The 21671-nt window shown below is 40.9% G+C and overlaps 1 protein-coding gene across 2 annotated transcripts in view; it reads right to left on the reverse strand.

Moving 5' to 3' along the window:
• ARSB (arylsulfatase B) overlaps positions 1-21671 on the reverse strand; it is a 163341-nt gene that overhangs the window by 77443 nt on the left and 64227 nt on the right. For both annotated transcript variants that reach the window (XM_034656414.1, XM_034656415.1), the window contains exon 5: positions 9336-9579. In XM_034656414.1, the coding sequence (XP_034512305.1) occupies positions 9336-9579 (244 nt within the window). The remainder of the gene's footprint in view (positions 1-9335; positions 9580-21671) is intronic.

A 21671-nucleotide genomic window follows, 5' to 3' on the forward strand; every position in this document is an offset into this window, starting at 1 on the left:
CACGCCCTGAGCCGAAGGCAGAGGCCCAATGACTGCGCTACCCAGGTGCCCCTGACCACAACAGAATTAAACTAAAAATCAATAACTACAGAAAATTTAACATATTTGTAAATTAAGTAACACACTTCTAAATACTTAGGTCAAAGAAGAAATCATTTGCATCATCCCCACTGTTATATCTACCACTAATTTTGCCATAAATTCTACCTTGTCAGATACAAGATTAGAATCTCAGTTTTCTTTCTGTTTGCAGGCAAAGCCTTGCTCTAACCATACTCACCAGAAATCAATAAAACAACGTGTACGGAATCTTGAGACACACAGATCAACATCTATAATTTCTCTATATGTGATTACAAAGTTGAATACAGAAGAAAAAACTTTTTGAAGACAAGAGTTATAAGATTTATAATATTGTGTTTCAGAAAGCTGGGTCTATGATCCCAGATTAAATTAACAAGCACTTGAAAGTGGAAAATATTGATCAAGAAAGTAAAGGCACAATAAAATTTTCTTTGAGTATTTCTGCCTCCAGCCAAGATGGAGCAGCATGCAGGGTGGACTTAACCTCCTACCTAAAACAACCTAAAGAAAAACAGAATAAATGAAACAACAGTTTTCAAAACAGGGAATATCAGGCAAAGGACAGAGATCCCTGAGGGGTAGGAAACAAAGGAGGTGCAATCTTATCATTAACCTAGCTTAAAGTCACCTGGAGAGAGTTTCCACGCCCTGGACTCCCTGAGTTGAGGAGGCAGAGCTGAGGGTCCAGACAGACCAAGGGACGAAAGGTTCATAGGACAGAGGACCAGAGAAAAGAAAGCTACACAGAAAGAGATTCTCAGAGGGTCCCTTAAAATATTTAGCTGAGCACTGATCAGATGTATGTGATGGAACTACCTCAAACTGGGGAAAGAACCATTTAAAAAGGTGAAAGGGAACAGGGCCCGGCGTTCACACAGGGCTGGGACCAGCATGTGCTCCCTCCAGCCAGATTCATAGGGCACTGGGTTGACTACTGGAGAGGTTCTGACACAGTAGTGGAGAAAAATTAGCCCTGGACTGAGCACAGGTCTGGATCTGCCTAATAAATGACAAAGCAATACCCAGAAGAATCAAACTATCTCCAAGTAACTACATCTCAGAACAAAGCAAGAAGATTTATAACAATACATCAATATCTAGCACCTAACAAGGTAAAATGCACAATGTCTGGCATCAAATCAAAGATTAAAAGTCATGGAAACATGACCCACAGTGAAGAGAATAATCATTCAGTCAAAACCCAGAACTGACACAGATGTTAGAATTAGCAGGAGTCATTAAAAGATATTTTAGGGGCACCTGGGTGGCTCAGTTGGTTAAGCGTCTGCCTTCGGCTCAGGACGTGATCCTGGGGTCCTGGGATCAAGCCCCACATCAGGTTCACTACTCAGTGGGGAGCATGCTTCTCCCTCTCCCTCCCTCTGCCCCTCCCCCTGCTCATGCTCCCGCTCTCTCTCGCCCTCTCTCCCCTCCAATGAATAAATTAAAATATCTTTAACAACAACAAAAAAGTTATTTTAACTGTATTCTGTATGTTCATAAAGTTACCTAGAGACACGGAGGATAGAAAAAAGACCCAAATGAACCTCCGGAAGTGAAAACCTACAAAGGGTGAGATGAAAAAGAGACCGGAGAGAATTAATGGAAGATTAGGCATTGAAAAAAATAATAATAAAATTGCAGGCATAGCAATAGAATCTATCCAAAATGAAACACAGAGGAAAAAATAATGTAAAAAAAAAAAAATGAAAGGAGCATCAGCAAACTGAGGACAACTTTAAGAGTCCAGGTAAGAAGACTGGATATCTCCATTCTTCCCAAATTAATTTTCAGGTTTAATTTCATTCAACCTAATTTATAAAAACCTAATTTATAATTCAGGTTTAATTTCATTCAACCTAATTTATAAAAATTTAGAATTATTTAACAAAATAATTCTAGAGCCCAGAAAAAAATTTAAAAAGTGGGACTAGTCAAGAAAATTTTGTAAAGAAAATAGAATGGAGACGCGATAGCTATCTCTACCAGGTATTTAAACATACTCCAAAATGTATATTTACAACAGATTACACATTACAACAGTGAGGTGTTAACATGAGAACAGCTAAGTCAGTGGACTAAACCAGACAGCACTAAGACAGAAAACAGTAGTAATAAGAACTTGAAATATAATTAAAGTGGTACTACAAGTCAGTGAAAACAGAAACATTATTCGATAATAATAACAATGTAAATATTATTCAATAATTATTCAATAATCAGTCTGGGTTGTCTTGGTAATAGTTGGAATAAAGTATCATCTTAGTTGAGAGGTTCTTAACCTTTGGCTCACTGACTTATGTTTCACTGGCCTTCACGGTATCTGTGAAAGTGGGGTTAAAAGCGACTCATTTTCCCTTCAGTTTTCCTCTTGAAATTTAATCCATACTGGGTGACATTTTAAGCTTTTGTTTTTGTTGTTGTTGTTGTTAGCTTTTATATATTTATTTGAGAGAGAGAGTGCGCACACCAGGGGAGGGGGGAGAGGGCAAAGCAGGCTCCCCGCTGAGCAAGGAGCCCAACGTGGGGCTCAATCCCAGGACCCTGAGATCGTGACCTGACCCAAAGGCAGACACTTAACCAACTGAGCAACCCAGGCACCCCAAGTTTTAAGTTTTTAAGTTATTAAGTTTTCAAGATATTTTACATCATCAGATAAGATTTGATTGTCACTATTGTCATGTTACAACATCAAGAAGAGTTTCCCATTAATGAGAAAGAAAAATGATACCCGCCATTAAGATTAGGCATTCTACTTTTGTTTAAGTGTAATAAAATATAAAATAAATTTAAAAAAAAAAGCAGCAGGAGAAAAAACACTGTGAGATATTGATCCTTCAAAATATCTTAAAAACCCTGCAGGCTGCTTACCAAGTTGAAAAGCAGAAAAACTATACAGAACTGGAAAGAACTTGGAGAAGCTGTGTCCCTACAAATGATAACATGCACCAGGGTTTGGAACAGAAGGAAAACTGAAGCGGCTGAAGGAGCTCCTGTTGCAAATAATATCACTCGCCCCAGAACCACTAATTCTTCTAAGATTTTAATATTTGAAAGCAGGTCTAAGAGGACGGATAACTCTGCAACCAGCAAAACCTCTGATGCTCACAGCACAGCCAACTCTACTACTGGGATTCCTATTTTATGAGACCCTTTGAAATTTTCAAAAATTAGCATTATCTTGAAACTGGCATTCCAAGTAAATATCTGACTAGAAGATAGTTCCAGAACCCCGGGCACAGATCAAGCATCTCTGACATTTGGCTGCCCATTTGCTTTTGCTGTTTTGGAAAAAGAAGCTCCAGATGTCAGTGTGACTGGTTGCTTTCTCTATCAGCAGTCGTGGGTGCCAAATGTTGCGCCACTCATGACGGATGACGGTCTGCCTGATGCTGTGAGAAGCATCAACTTCAAGGCCAGAGGGGCTGAGTCATTTTTCGGGATCTTTCATCAAAACATAGGAGAAGAAGGAAAGTAGTTCTTCACTTACTCAACAGAAATGTCCTGGATTTCCAGAGCAAAGTCTTGAAATGCTTAATTAAACTTTGGGCAGAAATTTTACTTTTTTTTTCCACACAGAAAAGGAAAGCCCGCTCTCTCATGGTTTAGCATACTTGGACGGTACTTTTGGCCGTATCCCTTGGCTAAAGCCGTGCAGTCAATATTACATATGCGGCTCGAGAATGGAGAGCGCCTGTTCTATAAGAGATGGGTCACCAGGAGTTCAGTATCCTTCTAACACTGAAGAGAGACTTCCCCCGATCTGGAGTTAAGGGTGCCCAAACTTTTTCCAGTTTCTCTGCAGGCAGCAGCAAACAGGTGCCAAACTTTTAAAGGTTACTCGTAATCACTAGAATCTTAAGATTGAAATGTGGCTATATAACCAAAATTTGGTGATGTGGACAAACATCAAAGACTTTGACTTTGCCAAAGACAACAGCCTCAGTGAGCTGGGGACAGAGGAAATTATTCCAACTGAATTCAACTATTTCTCAACTTAAGCCTACCCTTACTTGGCAAAGTACACCATGGAGTTTTGACTCCATTTGCTATGGGGGCTCTTGCAAGCCAGGATTTTACAACACTTTTGCCACCAAAACAAAACAAAAATCAAAACGGATTGGATGTCAAGCATGACTCATATGCTGTCATATAAAAACCACACAAAACTTTCTCCTACTTCTTTAAGTCAAACCTCAACAGTTTTCACAGTGAAATTAGCGATTAGCTGAATTGAAGTTCAAGTTTTGCTTCGTTTGGGAATTTTTGTTCTATTTCTGTATCATAAAGTAGGTATTAATTTTTGCATTAAAAATTAAAGAGACGGGAGTGCCTGGCTGGCTCAGTCCGAAGAGCATGCAACTCTTGATCCCGGGATCGTGAGTTTGAGCCCCACACCGGGTGTAGAGAGTACTAAAAAAATTACACAAACTTAAAAAAAAAAATAAAGTAACAGATTTTCTTTAAAAAAAATTTATGAGACAGGTTTATAAAGAATGTTTCTCATATTTTTCTATGTGGAATCACATAGAAAAGAATGTATAATCAGTATTTAATGTCACAAAAAGTAATTCTTTCTGAATTTCTATGCATATGTTTAGATACTTTTCTTCTGTAAATTCACAGCTTTCAGAGTCTCAAAAAGGTCTATGAACCAAAAATCTGGGAAAAAAACCACTCCTCTGATTTAGATATTGACTTTACATAACACGCACAATCATCTCTCAACAGTGCAAGAATTATATGGAAGAAAATCAAAGCACCACACTTAGAAGAAAATATTTAGTGCATTTCAAATGGAGAAAAAGACTTCGGACCAAAAAAGCAAAAGAAAAACCGATTTCAGCAAGAAAACACAAACTTCAGTAAATAACTGTAAAAAGTCAGGAACATTTTCAAAAGAGAAAATACAAATGGAATATAAAACATTTAAAAACTAATTTCTTTAATAATAAAAAAATTCAAGTTAAAATGAGATGATTTTGCCTATGATATTAACAAAGAGGTTTTTAAAAAGCTATATAAGGAAAACTTGTGAAGGAGATGAGAATTCTCACTAACCAGTGGAATAAGAGAACATTGGTACTTTTTTGGAACGCAATGTTATGAAGTCTGTCAAATGCTTTCAAAATGGTCATCTCTAAATACTGTAGGATATCCTGTATATGTGGAATCTAAAAAAAAAAAAAAAAAGGAAGGGAGCTGATCTCTTAGAAACAGAGAGTGGAATGGTAGTTGCCATTGCCTGGAGGGTAAGGGAAATGGGGAGATGTTGGTCAAAGGGTACAAACTTCTAGCTGTAAGACGAGTAAGTTCTGGGGAGCTAACGTACAACATGCTGACTATAGTTAACAATACTGTATTACATACTTGAAAGTTATTAAGAGAGTAGTTCTTAAATGTTCTCCCCACACACACACAAATAGTAACTATGAGAAGTAATAAACTAACATTATCATGGTGATTACTTCCCAGTTTATACGTGTATCAAATGATTATGAGGTACACCTAAAATTTACACAATGTTTTATGTCATTTACATCTCAATAAAGCTGGAATAATGAAATTAAATTATATTATTTTTCCTCACATTCTGAATTCACCGGTCATCAGTCAGTCAGAGGAGAGAAAGTTGTCAGACATGTTTAACTGGACAACAGAACACAAACCACCCAGCATGTACGTCCTTTGAATCTCTGGTTGCTACTTATTGCCTCACAGTTGAATGATGAAATATATAGACATTTTAACAAAATCAACCTTCAAATTTAACTTGATACCTATTTTCTTCACTCTCCAAAATTAGGCAAACTTTTCAAGGTTTGTGTTCCACAGCAACACAAGAAAAAAAAAACCTAAAAATGTATGCAATAAAACTGGGTGACATTAAAAAAAAATAAATCAATACATAGAAGTCATTCTCTAGTTTAGTAATTTAATTTTAAATCATTTCTATCTAATGAGAAAAATCCAAAATACAGACAGAGATTTCATGAAGAAATTGTCTATTCCATTGTTAATGATAAAAAAATAAAAATCAGTCTATGTTAAGGGATTGGTTAAGTATATGAAGGTATATGACAGAATATGTAGTCATTGAAATAATGTTTGCAATGAGTTTCTTGAATGGCATGATCAAAGTGATGATGTGTTAAGTGAGGAAAAAAGAGGTAGTTAAAAATGCTAAGAAGAAAAATTTTAGGAAATATGACACATGTTTATGGTAGCTTTTTCCAGGTAACATTTGGGTGATTATTTTTATTGTCTGTACTTTGTAAATTATCTACAATGAGTATATATTACTGACACTCAGGGAAATTAAATAAAAATAGAGTAACCACAGAACACATGCGTACATCTCAAGTTGAGATCACGAACAGGGGCAGAAATATTTTAAAGAAAAAGAAAAATGTCATCTTGTATGAATGAGCAAATAATGAGTATAAACTTTCGAAACAACTAATGAGAGAAAAAACTTTTGTTTACTGCTTGGCTTAGCTGTTCAATGACATGGATATGGCTGAGTTCTCTTTAAATGGCAAATCACATGAACTGGTCATCCAACCCAAACTGAAAAGCCTACTTTACCGGCAAGAATAGGAGGAGACAACTTGGGGCTGGTTAGGATTTTCCCCCCAAAATAGTATGATTTATAAAAAGGACTGAAATAATAGTTGGAAAATAGGAAAAGGTAAAGAAAGAGCTTTCTTTTTTTTTTTTTTTAATATTTTATTTATTTATGTGACAGAGAGACAGCCCAGCGAGAGAGGGAACACAGCAGGGGAGTGGGAGAGGAAGAAGCAGGCTCATAGCAGAGGAGCCCGATGTGGGACTCGATCCCAGAACGCCAGGATCACGCCCTGAGCCGAAGAGATCCTTAATGACCGCGCTACCCAGGCGCCCCAGAAAGAGCTTTCTGATGCTTTAAATTTTGCTGTTTGAGAAAAGATCTTTTTAATTTGATAAATTCTCTAAAGAAAACTTGGGAACTTTGCATTGCAAAATAATTGAAAGAAAAGGATACAAAGCTAATCGAATTTTCCCCTGGGTCTGTAGGAGATGAAGACCTTCCCTCCCCTCACCTCCCGGATGAGATTCATTACAGAGGAACCAATAGACTCCATGCTTGTCAGAGGCTGAAGAGCCCTGCCGAATGCTTCTTTCATCTGTTCCTAAGCTCATAGGAAATTTTACAACTTTGACGTTAAAACTTTCGTAGCTGTCAAACTTCCTTTGCATAAAGCAATCTTATGTCAAACCCTACTATTTATTTTTATTTTTGTTTACATTTTTAAGTAGGCTCCCTGGCCAGGGTGGAGCCCAATGTGGGGCTTGAACTCATGACCCTGAGATCAAGACCTGAGCTGAGGTGAAGAGTCAGACACTTAACCGTCTGAGCCACCCAGGCACCCCAAACCCTACTATTTTTAATACTGAATATTACTTACATAAAAATTGATAACATATTGGGGCCCCCGGGTGGCACAGCGGTTAAGTGTCTGCCTTTGGCTCAGGGCGTGATCCCAGCGTTATGGGATCGAGCCCCACATCAGGCTCCTCCACTATGAGCCTGCTTCTTCCTCTCCCACTCCCCCTGCTTGTGTTCCCTCTCTCGCTGGCTGTCTCTATCTCTGTCAAATAAATAAATAAAATCTTTAAAAAAAATTGATAACATAAAGATCAGAGGTAACGAGTGTATCTAGCATTTGGGCCTGGTTAGATTATGATATAGCCAGACTATGCACTGTGGATTATAAACCTAAACGTCTTCAGAGACCAGGTACTAACATAAAAGAATGAAGTGGGCCAGGTTGGGATTTGGGGGGCAATGGAGACTGGTGATTTGAAGACGGAATACTTTATCTAAGGAAGATAACAACTACTTGATTCTTGTCGGTTGGCTTTATGGAAAGGTGGGCCCCTGTGCTGCCAGAATCGCCTATTTAAAAAAAAATTTTTATTTGGAAATAACATCAAATTTAAAGAAAGTTGCAAAAATAAGAAATAGTAAAAGAATACCTATGCCCTTTACCCAGATTATCATATTGTTAATATTTGACTTGATATATATTTTTTCTTTCTGTACACACACATACACACAGACACACATACTGTGTCTGTATGTCTTGAAATATATATTAAAATACATAGACACGATTTTTTTCTGAACCATTTGAACACGTTATCATGACCCTTTAGTCCTACTCCACTGCGTATTTCCTAAGAATAGAAGCCCTACTATTTTTGAGATGGACATCTGGAGTGGGATGACGAAGAGAGCGCGCGGAGGTTGTCTCCTCCTGTCCACTAGGGACTAGTCAGTCAATCAGCCACTTTCTCTCCCTCCGTAACACCAAACCAAGGTTAGATACTATTGCACTAGAAAACCTTCAATATATATACACTTATATAAATTGGATATATGTACTCATCTTTTAATATATTATCTACCTTAAAAACATATTGTTAAACAAAGATAAGATAAAATTAAATACAAATCCAAGTTGATTGCTTTCCTGCACCCTGGAAGGTGTGTGCCTCCCCACCTTGGGTGCCATTTTTCTACACCATGGTGGCTAAACAGGAAAAGGACTGCCACCATTTCCAAAGCTGCATTGGGGTTCTGCTCCCCAGTGAACCTCCCTTACACCTGCCAGCTCTCTCTATCACAACACGCTGTTTTACTGCCTTCATAGTGTTTATTGCTACTGGAAGTCATCTTGCTTATTTAGGTGTTTACTTGTTTATTTCTTCTCCCCATCCCCTGATAAGCTCCATGAAAGCCAGGATCGTCCTGTCTTGTTCATTCCTACTTCCTCCACCCCTAAAACAGGGGTGCTTCATAATGGGTGCTCATTAGCTACTCCCTGGCTCCCATTCCAGCTCTATCCCCTGCGTGGTCCTCCATTCTCCTAGCAGACAAGAAGGCAGGTCCCCTGACCCCCTGCAGGACAAACAATACCCTATCTTACCCCTTTGAGAAGCTTCTCTGCTTAAAAAACACTTGCAGAGGGTGCACAGCAGAAGACAACCTTCCTCTTCTTGTAAAACACAGGGCCACCAGCTCAAATCCAGAATTTAAAATGATATATACTTACAATATTTCTAAAGACATTTCTAATTAAAAAAAAATAATTTATTTGTAAGCCGAATTATCATTTTCACACAAAAGCTATCATTTTCCCTCAATCCCATCAGGCTGTTCTTGCAGCTTCTGCCCTGGGAGGAGAAAAAGGAAGACGAGCAGGTACCTGATGGTTTCCCACACATCGAAGCCGTCCAGAGGCTTGCTGCCGTTTGTGCTTCCCCTGGCCAGCTTCACGAGTGTCGGCAGCCAGTCAGAAATGTGGATGAGCTCCCGGTTCTTCACACCCTTCTGCTTCAGCAAGGGGCTTGCCACAAAGCCCACCCCTCGAATGCCTCCTTCCCATAGGCTCCATTTTCTTCCTCGAAGGGGCCAGTTATTGCCCCCTGCCAAAGTCTGTCCTCCATTATCTGAAATACAATTAGATCTTCGCATGAGGAAAACGTTAGACACATTTAAGAACAGAAGACTTCTACATTGCTTTTAAATGGTGCTTAAGAACTAAAAAAGATGCCCCCTCCTTACCCACTCCCATACCAACCTCCCCTCTCCTGCTCGACACCCCTTCCATTACACAGACATAAACAGTGCAAGGCACCAATCTGACAGGAGACCTTCAAATCCCCTTGGATAGGGTCACTGAAAAATAAGCAAGTCCCCCGAGGATATCTGCCCGGGATAGAGCCCTGTACTAATAATCAACAACTATGTTGCAAATGCATGTGTGCAATTTTGTGTAACACAGAGAAAGAATCCAGGCACCCTGAGCCCCTCCCCATCCATGAAAAGAAACCTCAAGTGACATTTCACTCAGTGAGTTAAAGCTCCTGGTAAGTGGGGACCTTTTTATTTTACTCACCTGGAAAAACTTTCTAACATTTACACTGGTAACTAAATTACACTTCTGCTCCCTGGTGATTTGAACTCTTTCTTAAGTGTGAAAGTTGAAGATTTCTCCAGTGGGCTAAATGTCTCTTGTAAACACAGGAGTCAGGGGGAAAAAATAATTGCAAGAAAAATCCCTCCCTTCTTGACAGCACGGCAAGACAAAGCTTCATCTGACGCACTGTGCCAGGGGAGAGAAAGGTTCTCTTCCAAGACCAAGACCGCTGAAGTTGAAGCCAGAGAAGTTACAAGAGCGACTGAGATTAAGTATCTTACCGGCCGGGTGGAACTCAGAAATTAAGTTGGACTGTGGGGGGAAAGAAGTGGTATTTCTTGCATACTGACGTTGTAGAATCACTGGTATCCCCGAAAGTATCCGTACACCTGGGGACTCCACAGACACATTTGAAATAAACCTTATTTGTATACAGGTTACACCTCAATTAGATCTTTTTTTCAAATCACTGCTATCCAAATGAACCACAGGAGGGCAGTAGGGCAGACCTAACGTCTGTAGCACGTCGTAGGTAAAAATCCAATGCAGAAATCAAGACCGAAGCCAGAGGAAACACATGAAAAGGAAAAGAACGGTCACTTGTTAGGCACCTACTATGCACCTGGCACCACGTCAAGTTTACATTATCTCTCCCGGAATCTGAAGTCTGAGGCCTGGAATTGAAGCCTGATGCCAGCCACGCACTTGCCGTGGGACCCAGGGCACTACGCTATCTGCTTATGTTCAATGCGGAGATGAGAATTCCTAGCTCAGGTATTATGATGAAAATGAAATGACACTGTTTATGATCATTGCTTGGCTGGGTACCTGGCATCACCTCAGGGCTCAATAAATGGTAGCTAATAGTTACAAGTCAGTCTAGTATCATAACCTTTTCATCATTAAAAAAAAAAAAAAAGAAGTTTGAAAAGTCCAAATAGCTAATGAGTGGCAAAGCTAGGATTCGAACAAGGTCTGTGTGACTCCCCAGGTGTCTCCTGCCCCCAGAGTGCCGTGTTCCTGATGTCCGGTATGGAGGAGGTTTCATACCTACAGGCCACATAAAACTTCACTGCCCTATGAAAACCAGAAGCATAGTCTCAGCAAAGTGTATACTCTCCCTTTCAATACAGCAGAAGGTGATGATATTTCAGGGTGATGACAATTCCCTTTAGAGGAGCCTTGGTTGCTGATGGGTAAGAAATTCAAGGCTCTACTGCCAAGCAGGCTTCTGCTCAAATCCTTAGCACATGAAATGCCTGGTTCTCCTCTGTGCTTCGTGAAGGGAGGGAGAAGAGTGGAGCTAGCCTACATGAAGATGACAATTCTTCAACACACCGGTGGGTGACGATCTGTCTCATCATTTGCCATCACAGACTTATAAGAACCTTTCCTTAAACCCTACATCTCTTCTTGACCAAGTCAAGGCCCTAACAGTCACCCAAGCTGGTTTATTACATACACCTTCTATTTTACATGAGCAAACCGGGATATTCAAAACAAGAGTCACCATCTTTTGACACAGGGGACTCCTCCATACTCCGTACACTTCACAGAGTATCGGTCACCCATAATCCACATTTCCAAACTTAAAAGGAGGTGCTGTTCATATTATACTGAAGTACACTGGAAAAAAACGTTTACATTCTGCCCGTGAGGTCAAGAATGGCTAAGCTGGCGCTATAATTTCGTTCTATTATCTAGGCTGCTATCAACGATACTGGCTTCTACTGCTTGGAGAAGATGCCAGTTGTCTCCATTTTAAATAGATACACTCTTCTGAGATATCCTATAATGTCTCTTTCAGGTCCACGTACTTGCTAGTGCTCAACACAGAAATACCAGACGATGGCGGTGGAGGAAATGCATGTGGAGATGAGGAGGAGGGTGGCTGCGTCTGCTCTCTGACTCCAGGAGCAGCCCCTCAGGCATGACTCAAAAGGGAAAATACGCTGTGCTGGAAGGAGAATGTGGCCACCGTGGCTACTGTCGGAGCTGCGAGGTGTGTCTGCGAGGTGTGTCTGCGAGGTGTGTCTTGAGGGGAGGGTGCCGATGCAGTGAGCGGGACTGTTCTGGCCATCAGCTCACTGGGTGGGTTTTCCCATGAGCAATAATAAGGGATTCTGTCATCTGTGATCAGTCACGTTTTCGAGAGCACTCTGGAGACAAAGCACTGTCAACGGGCACAGCATGACTTCTTCTCTCGGACTCCCCTGTCCCAGAGCTGACAGCACAACCGGAGACACGAAGAGGACAATCTGGCTTTGCCAGGGGTCTGCCTATCTAGAGCGGGCACCTGCCCGATGGCTGCCACTTAGCAGCAGAGCTGTAGAACCCAGCTGGGCTCTTCAGAACTAGGGTGCTGTCCGTCAGTTCCAGCACAGTCTCCTGAGTATTTCAAGGAGTTGGACATAAAACTGATCACAGTTGCAGCAAGAATACAACGAGCTCATTTGGAATATGGTTTCCTATATGGTTCACTTAACTCTGACAAATTAAAATCTAAAAAGACAATGGAACCGTCACCGTCTCGAACACATTTCTTTTCATTCTCTCCCCTAATTTTCTTTTGGGCAAAAGCTAACTTTTGTTCTTGCTACGAATTAATTTTCAAGAGAAAATTTTCTTGTTTCATTTCCTGACTTATTTATGAAAAAACTTCCAAATTAAAATAAGATGACTGCAACTAGTAAAGGAAGCTCTGAAAGTTTTTTTCAGGGAAAAAGTTTGTCAGCAATGTTTCTGGCAGAGGGAAAACCTAATTATAAACACTTTGCTGTCCAGAAAAGAAATGTCAAAATAAAACAAATGTTGTCATATACAGATGGTGAATCTCACTTTATTATTCCTTCCTGAACAAAAGTAACTATCAAAAACAGTCATGGAAAAACATTGGTTAGCCGATGATCTAAGCAAACGCATTCAGTGTATGACAATGAAGCCTCATCCTTATCCAGCTGATAAGAGTTAAGATGGAACCAGGACAACATTAGTTTTTAGGACTACTCCCAACAGGGTAGGGCTGTGGCTTGGCCGTGGAAGCTGCCCTGAACATCAGTGTGTATTTCTATCTCATTGCTCCCTCACCCGGGCTTACCCGAGACATCCTCCTCATTCTGACGCAGGGATCCTGAAACAAAAAGCAAGAAAGTCCAAGAACCTTGCACCAGCACCTGGACTTGGCTCTCAACAGGGCAGGCAATCTAAATGTGACAGATGAATAGACAACATGATTTCCAATACCAAGATGCCTTCTTCTCTAAAAAAGATGACCCACTTGCTGATGACTGATTCTTTTAGACTCATTTTTTAAAAATTTTTAACTAAAATGCAAATTAGAGGGTTAATATATATGTCTTAGAAGTCACCTAGAGGATTAGGTAAATTCAATCTTCTCCTACTAAAAGATCTTGGAGAAAATATCTACCTGGACAGTCAATTTACAATCTAATGTTCTTCTCTTTCCCTCTTGTTCTACATTCACTTTCTGATTGAATGCGCATTCCCTTCTGCCGAGTCAACTTTCAAATGGATTTCAAGTCCATCCACCCCTATCGACCCCAGTGCCTTGGGTATGGCACTCTTCCCACTTGAGCACATGGTAACCTACAGACTGCTTCACTTTGCTGTCAGAAGCATCACTGTGAAGCCCCAAACCAATCAAGTCATGTTTGTGTTTAAAGATCTCTAATTGCTTTCTAATCAGGAAAAAGTTCAAACTTCAGCCCAAATACAGAATCCTTTACACCTGGCCCCAACCTACTTATCGGGCATCAACACCTACCCTCCTCCATAAAAAGTGCCTTGTGCTGCGGCATCTGGCTGGCTCAGTCGGTAAAGAGTGCGACTCTTGATCTCAGGGTTGTGGGTTTAAACCCCACGTTGGGTGTAGAGACTACTTAAGAATAAAATCTTAAAAAAAAAAAAAGTAANTTGTGCTGCGGCATCTGGCTGGCTCAGTCGGTAAAGAGTGCGACTCTTGATCTCAGGGTTGTGGGTTTAAACTCCACGTTGGGTGTAGAGACTACTTAAGAATAAAATCTTAAAAAAAAAAAAGTACCCTGGGGCGCCTGGGTGGCACAGCGGTTAAGCGTCTGCCTTCAGCTCAGGGCGTGATCCCGGCGTTCTGGGATCGAGCCCCACATCAGGCTCCTCCGCTATGAGCCTGCTTCTTCCTCTCCCACTCCCCCTGCTTGTGTTCCCTCTCTCGCTGGCTGTCTCTATCTCTGTCGAATAAATAAATAAAAAATCTTTAAAAAAAAAAAGTACCCAGTGCTTCATTCATGTAGAACTAACTTCTTGTTGTTAGGATATGTCATGCGCTTTCATGCTGACTTTGCCTTTGTACATGTTGGTTCCTCTGCCTAAAATGCTCTCCCTCTTCTTTCCTGCCCAACTTAAATTTTAATTCTCAGGATAAATGTCACATCTTCTGTTAACTTTTCATTTACCACGCCCCACCACTACCCTGCCTAGATAGTCTCTCTATATCATACTTATTTCTGTATATTATTAATTAGTTGTTCATGGGTTCATCTTCCCAGGGAACTCTGCCTCCTAAGGACAAGAACAATGTCTCATTCTTCTTTGCATTTCCAGGACCGAGCACAGGGCCCACCAAAGAGAAGGACTCAAGAATTGAGGGAGCAAGGGTGTGGGTAAGGAACAATAAACAAATGGAAAAAAGGCCACCAAAAATTGAGACTGAAGGCACTAAAAATTTACTTTGATTATTGGATGGTGTTTTCTGAGCCTTCTTCTAGCCACTGCATGGTCTCGACTTCTAGGAAACTGTTCCATACACAGGTGCTGCTTATTTAACAGGACCCTACAGGGTCGGGGTGGCTTTTGGCCCCCATGAGGGTTTAAGCAAATCAAACACACAATACCAGAATTGTTTGTCCAATCTGGCGCTTGATCAGTCACACTGAAGTCAAAGGGGATTGTTTGAGAGCATTTCAAGGAACTCGGTCCTCGACAGGAAGAGAGTCCTCATTCAGTCCTTTAACAAATCTTTTGGGAGTGCTCACCATGTGCCAAGGACCACCCCAGCTTTGGGGAAATGGCAGCCAAGAAGACAAACAAGGCCCTCTCTCTCATGAAGCAAGTAGAAAGAGGTACAATCTCTCCATTCATGGTCCTCTTGGAGGACCTGAAACCAGAATGATGGGACAGGACGGACCACAATCAGAGAGGAGAGCCCAGAACAGCGAGTAGAGGCTCAAGTGCCTTATTCAGTTACACATTGGACAGCGGCGTGTTCCGCATCAAGGCTTCTTCTCAATTCAAGATTAAGTTAACTACACTCGTAAGAACATTCTGTTGCCAGAACTTGAGGCAAATTTGAGCTGAATGATGACTCGATATAAACCAGAAGGTGTCTAGCTGCTAAATGACTGTCATCGTTTGTCTCTCTCATCCCTACTGCCACATGTCGAATTTCATTGAAACGGATTCAAAGAATTGGAGTTAAGTGCTGTGAGTTTGGGTAAATTGTTCTCTGAGCCTAATTGTCTCATTTGGAAAATGAGGCTAATAATGATACCTATCGTAACATAGAGCCCGCCACAAATAGCGCCCCATAAATATTAGCCATTTTCACTGGTGAGAATCACAAGCAGCAGCAGCAGCAAATATGCAGAGCAGAACCGTCTCCAATCCAGGTATTTATTACACATACCCGGGATTTAAGTATTACAGCGGCACTCTAAAACACCACGCGTTCATTAAGAAAGGATTTTATGCACAGAGCCCTTCTCAATTACATGCTCTTCTCTGTAGGTGATTTCTTGAGACTCATAAGAACGCAGTGAATGTGAGGGCTTTTGCTGTTATTCTGGGGACAGAGCCGGGTAACACCTTTCTGTTTTAGGAGTTTAAATTAAGTTTCCTAATTATCAAAGGAAGAGAAACGATGATCATAAGCTGTGATACAAATGAAGGGTCAGAAGCTGAAGCTTTATTCAGTTATATTTGTTGGGGTCTCAAATGGTTTGCAGCATTCAGGACAGATGAATGCTCCCACCCTGCTCCCAGTCAGACCCAGTCAGACTTTACATCTGGATAGAAGAACCAGCAAAGGGAGCCTCCTACGGAGCTACTATCGGGAGGGTCCTGCTGGGATGGGATTGGCAACCAGACTCCATAATGGATGCAGCCACCAAAAGAGCAGAAGATAAAGGGGGTGGATGCAGGGAAAAGGCAAAATCAGGAATCAATGAGGATTAAGAGGGGGATTATACAGGGTTGTAGTAAAAGATATCCTCATTTTAATGGGGCTAATGTCATTGCTTATAATGATCAGATACCACCAGGATTTTATCTCTCCTTTAAAACTTAGGGATGAGAAGACTCGAAAGTCTGTTGAAAGACTGGAGGGACAGGAGTGGGAGATGGGCTAGATGGGTGATGGGTATTAAGGAGGGCACTTGTGATGAGCACTAGGTGTTACATGTAAGTGATGAATCACTGAATTCTACTCCAGAAACCAATATTGCACTGTATGTTAACTACAATTTGAATTAAAAACAAAATAAAATAAATAAAAAGTTGAAACAAAAAAAAAAAAAAGAAAGGAAGAAGACTGGAAACAATTGGTCTCTAAAAGTTAAAATGGGAGGTGCCTGGCTGGCTCAGTGGATAGAGCATGAGACACTTGGTCTCAGGGTTGTGAGTCTGAGCCTCATGCTGGGTGTAAAACTTACCTAAAAAAAATTAAAAAATTAAAAACAAATGAATAAAAATTAAATAAATAAATAAAAATTAAAATGGAACTGGAAACTGAAAGAACAGTGTCCTAAGTTATTACATATCAGTAGACGAACAAATGAACTTTTTCTATAGTTGAAAGCATAGGTGGTCACAGAGTTTAGAGATCCTTAAACTTAAGTTGTAAGAGAAGTACGGAATGCTGTGAGTTTCTCTCACTCAGGAGGCATGGGTTTGATCTCCATATTCCTGATCCCCTAACAAGTAGCCTAAAAGCCCAGTGTCTAGGGTACTTAGGACCAGCAAAAATACCACATATTTGTTCTATTTTTTTTTTTAAATTAAAACCCTCCTTGTTTTCCCTTTAGGTTGATCTTGAAAGAATGAAGTTATGAATTTCAGGGCAAGCGAAAGTTATTTGGCACTTTGAGGGAGTATCATAGTTTACTCACAAATTATGTGGCTCCCTTTTCAGACCAGATGATTTTTTTTTTTTAACTAGATAGCTATTTATCCATCAGTAATGCTAATCAAGAAGTAACAGATGAAAACGTCTCACAGAAGTACTTCAGAGTCTGGCAAGTTTGAGAACAGCAAGAGTGAAAACACCGTCAACAGCGAGACAAAGGTAGAGCTGCCGTTACAAACTTACAAGTGCATGAAATCCTTGTATGGCAAGAGAGATGAGTTTTGGGAGAGAATTAAGGCAGAGAAAGCTAACATATTCTGTTTGGGTAAGCATCAACTACTCTAATTAGTCTGTATGTTCCCAAATACGTAATACAAGTCAAATGTCCTGCATTTGCCTTTGATGCAGAAGCAATGTTTTATTGGCTCTGCTTTCAAGGTAGTCAGATACGCGCTTAGAATTACACAGAAAAACCAGTAAACCAAGCTGAGTGCTGAGTGAACAGGCAATTCTCTTTGCCCAAAGCTCTTTTCTTTTCCACATTCTTTTTTTTTTCTTATGTAGAAACCATAAAGATATTTGATTCTTATTTTTTGTACCCAAAACTCTTCTCTGAAGTTTATTAAATGCTAAAGGATCTCACTGAGGTATGCGTGTCTACTTACGGAAGAGAGACAAGTCATCAGCACAATCCTCTTTGAAGAACAGCATAAAACATTTAATGGCAGAAACAAAAATAACTCGATGTACCCAGATATTAAAAAGTCTGTTAAGAGAATTTAACAAATAATTCAAATATTGAATACATACTTAATAAAAACGCAAGAACACGATTCCTTTGGATTTGCAAATGACACTTGTTCCAAAGCCAAAGAAAAACCAACTCTGCGCCGCCCTCAAACTCTCGGTCCTCCTGACCACACCAGGTGGCGGAACCCCTTCTGACAGGCGGGTACACAGTGAGGGTGAGGAGAAATCAGGTGACCCTGGACATTCGAAGCAGGTGTTGGGGAGGGAAGGCAGCTGGAGAGGACAAAGTGTGGGAAACAGTGAGGTCCGTGTGCCTAATGAGAAGAGGTTAAACGGAGGCATTTTAGCAGGACACAAAGGGATGTGTGGAGAGAGAGGTCCGAGAAAGACAAATACCATGTGATTTCGCTCACCTGTGCAAGCTAAAAGAAACAAATAAACAAAAAGTGGACTCAGACCCATAAATACAGAGAACACACTGACAGTTGTCAGAGGGCAGGGATGGGGGGATGGGCAAAAGGGGTGAAGGGGAGCAGGAGATACAGGCTTCCTGTCACGGGCTGAAGAAGTCACGGGCATAAAAGGCACAGCACAGGGAACAGTCAGTGGTCCCGTAAGAGTGAGGTACGGGATGGAGGACAGCTGCACTAGCGGCAGGCACCGCAGAACATGTGGAGACGGGGGATGACTGCGTTGTACACTGGAAACTAGCGTGACGTCGTGTGTCAACTCAACTCAAATTTAAAAATAGGAGGGAAGGAAGGAAGGAAGGGAGGGAGGAAGGAAGGGAGGGAGGTAGGGGTCCAATATCTGGGAAACTCAATGTCTCCTAAATAGGCATGAACCAGGATAAACCAACAAACAAACAAACCATCAAAGAAATCAAAACAAATGCCCCTGACTAACCACAACAGGCACCACCAAGTCCCTGCTATCAGAGCCCCATGCAGGGCCCAGTTAGTCTCAGACACGATTCTAATGACATGCATGGTGTGTGGCTCCCTTACTTCATAGCAGACTAGAATCTGCAGATTAGAAAGGTGCAGAGCACTAGAGGTGGGCTCTGCAGAGAGCAAGGGATTAAGAAGGGGACAGCAAGACTCTTTGCATTTCCCTGTGCCCAGTGTGGTGTGGCCGCAGCAGGCGACAACGACTGCAGTCTCAGAGGCCTTCGTAGCACAGTATGGAAGAGGTTATAGCCCCACCGATGAGTGGTTTTCATTTGCTGACGAGAAGAGCACAGATGTGGCAAGAGGTGGCCCTAGTCTCCGCAGGCAAGGGGGTTGGGGTGTGGTCAGGTGGGTGCATGATATGAAAAGGCCCTGCATAAAGGGGGTTTCTGTACAGACTGGCTGTGGAGCAGACGCTCTCCTCAGCTTCAACGCGCTGGTTCCCTGGAGGGGAGCCAGCAATGAGACAAAGAGACCTTGAACTGACTGAGATGCTCTGAATTGACTGACCCCAGCTTTCCTCCACCCAGCAGAATTGGGACCCTGCAAGCAGTATTATGTTCACTCTGAGGAGAAAAGAAGAAGCAAGTGACACTTCTTGCACGTCTAAGTTCATGGACAGAAGTCTGTGGTCGCTGCACATACGTGTGAGCATTACGGCCGGATGCCCTGTGTCTGATGGATAAGATAGTTGTGCTAGGTTATTCTGCAGGTGAAACAGAAGGTGAACCCATTTTTATTGTTATGGTTGTTTTGTATTTATTGTGGATGTGGTAATATGTGACCCGTCTGTGGACTCATTCACAGATCTTACCTTTTTATATACTAGCAACCATAATGACTGGGAAAGTTCTGAAATAGGAGAGAAAAGAAAGCTTGCTTCTGTATCATGACTCTCAAGCCTTTCAAGCTGAAAATCCCTTTTTATAATTAATATTTTATAGTGCTCCTTATACTGTCCTGTAATGGAATTCATACACAATATTATACTTACACACCTAATTTTTAAAACAACTCTAAATGTAATATAGAGGAGAAAGTAATTGATAACCGATTAGCTTATATTGCACATGAAAAATGTACAAGCTCAATCCCAGAAGATGCAGCAAAACAGTAAGATCATTCCATGTACTACATATAAATAAATTTGGGCTTAAAGGGGGCATTCTGTACTAGAAGGACCGGAAAATCAAAGAGGCGGGTATGAATCCTAAAATAAAAGTTAGGATATTAAGTGTATATAAAACCCCATGAAAATGGCCTTGTGTATATATGCAAAACAGAGTAGGTTCTAGACTCAAAACACTATAAGCATTTTTTTTTAAAATCTTCATGACTAAGCGGCAGGATGTCTGTAGGTGCATGGGACTCAGGACTGCTCCTCACTGTGTGGGGATCTCATCCCGGGCCTCTGCCCGCTGAGTGCTAGTAGCACCCAACCAAATTTCCAAAATGTTTCTAGCAGGAACCAGTGGCCTACATAATGGTAAATGGGGACACAGAGCAGGGATAAGCAGCGGCTTCGCTGTCAAGAGGCTTGTCATGTGACATTCACTGTTTTGTAAATTTGCCATAGTTTGGGGTCTGGCCTAAAAGCTCTGCAAGCTCATAAATAATTCTACCAGCACATGGAAAGAGGCTCCACCTCTCAGGAGCAGAACTATTATAAATTATATATATATATATATCAGAATGTCAACTGTCAACTGATTTACGATGTAAACTTACCTATCACAGTATCTGGCATGTTCATGCCCCACGTGAGGGGCTTAAGTGCATGGGAAGCTAAATGGAAATCAGATTTCCTGGTGAAGAAGGACTCAGGGGCCTACTGTGTCCCACTGCCAATGCACAGTTTATTTGTACTTTTGTTTGCACAATCTCATAATAAAGTAATTCCTTTTCATCCAAAATAAATTAAATTGTACTATAAATATTCAAAAATGCAATGAAAGAATGCTTTTCTTCGAAAAAAGGAAATTAAGCAAGCTCTAACCATTTTTCCAGCAACTCATTCTCAAAAATCTACTCAAGTTCTCTCAAAAATCGATAACCTAGGCAAGCTCTGTATCTACTAAGGAAGTTGAAATTGGTAGTTAAAAACTTCCTATAAAAAAAAAATCCAGGCTTGGGGCGCCTGGGTGGCACAGCAGTTAAGCGTCTGCCTTCAGCTCAGGGCGTGATCCTGGTGTTGTGGGATCGAGCCCCACATCAGGCTCCTCTGCTATGAGCCTGCTTCTTCCTCTCCCACTCCCCCTGCTTGTGTTCCCTCTCTCTGGCTGTCTCTATCTCTGTCAAATAAATAAATAAAATCTTAAAAAAAAAATCCAGGCTTAAATGGCTTCAGTGATAAATTCTATTAAACACTTAGGGAGAAATATTACTAGTTCTACACAAACTCTTCCAGAACATAGAGAAGCCTAAGCTTCCCAACTCATTTTGTGAGGCCGGCACTACTCTGATTCCAAAACCAAAGACATTACAAAAAAAAAAAAAAGAGAGAGAGAGAGAAGGAGAAGAGAAAAGAAAACAAAACAAAAGAAAACAAAAGAAAAGAAAGAAGGAAGGAAGAAAAGAAAGAAAACTACAGTGAACACAGGTGCAAAAATCCTTAACAAAATTTAAGTAAATCAAATCCAGCTATATACAGAAATGATAATACATCACTGTACTCATCTTCTATTGATGCTATGACAAATTACCACAAACGTAACAGCTTAAACACCACAGACTGATCATCTTATAGTTCTATAGGTTAAAAGTCTGAAGCAAGTCTCATTGGAGAAAAATATCCAGGTGTCAGGA

The sequence above is a fragment of the Ailuropoda melanoleuca genome, chromosome 3, assembly GCF_002007445.2.
Source record: "Ailuropoda melanoleuca isolate Jingjing chromosome 3, ASM200744v2, whole genome shotgun sequence".
Lineage (NCBI taxonomy): Eukaryota > Metazoa > Chordata > Mammalia > Carnivora > Ursidae > Ailuropoda > Ailuropoda melanoleuca.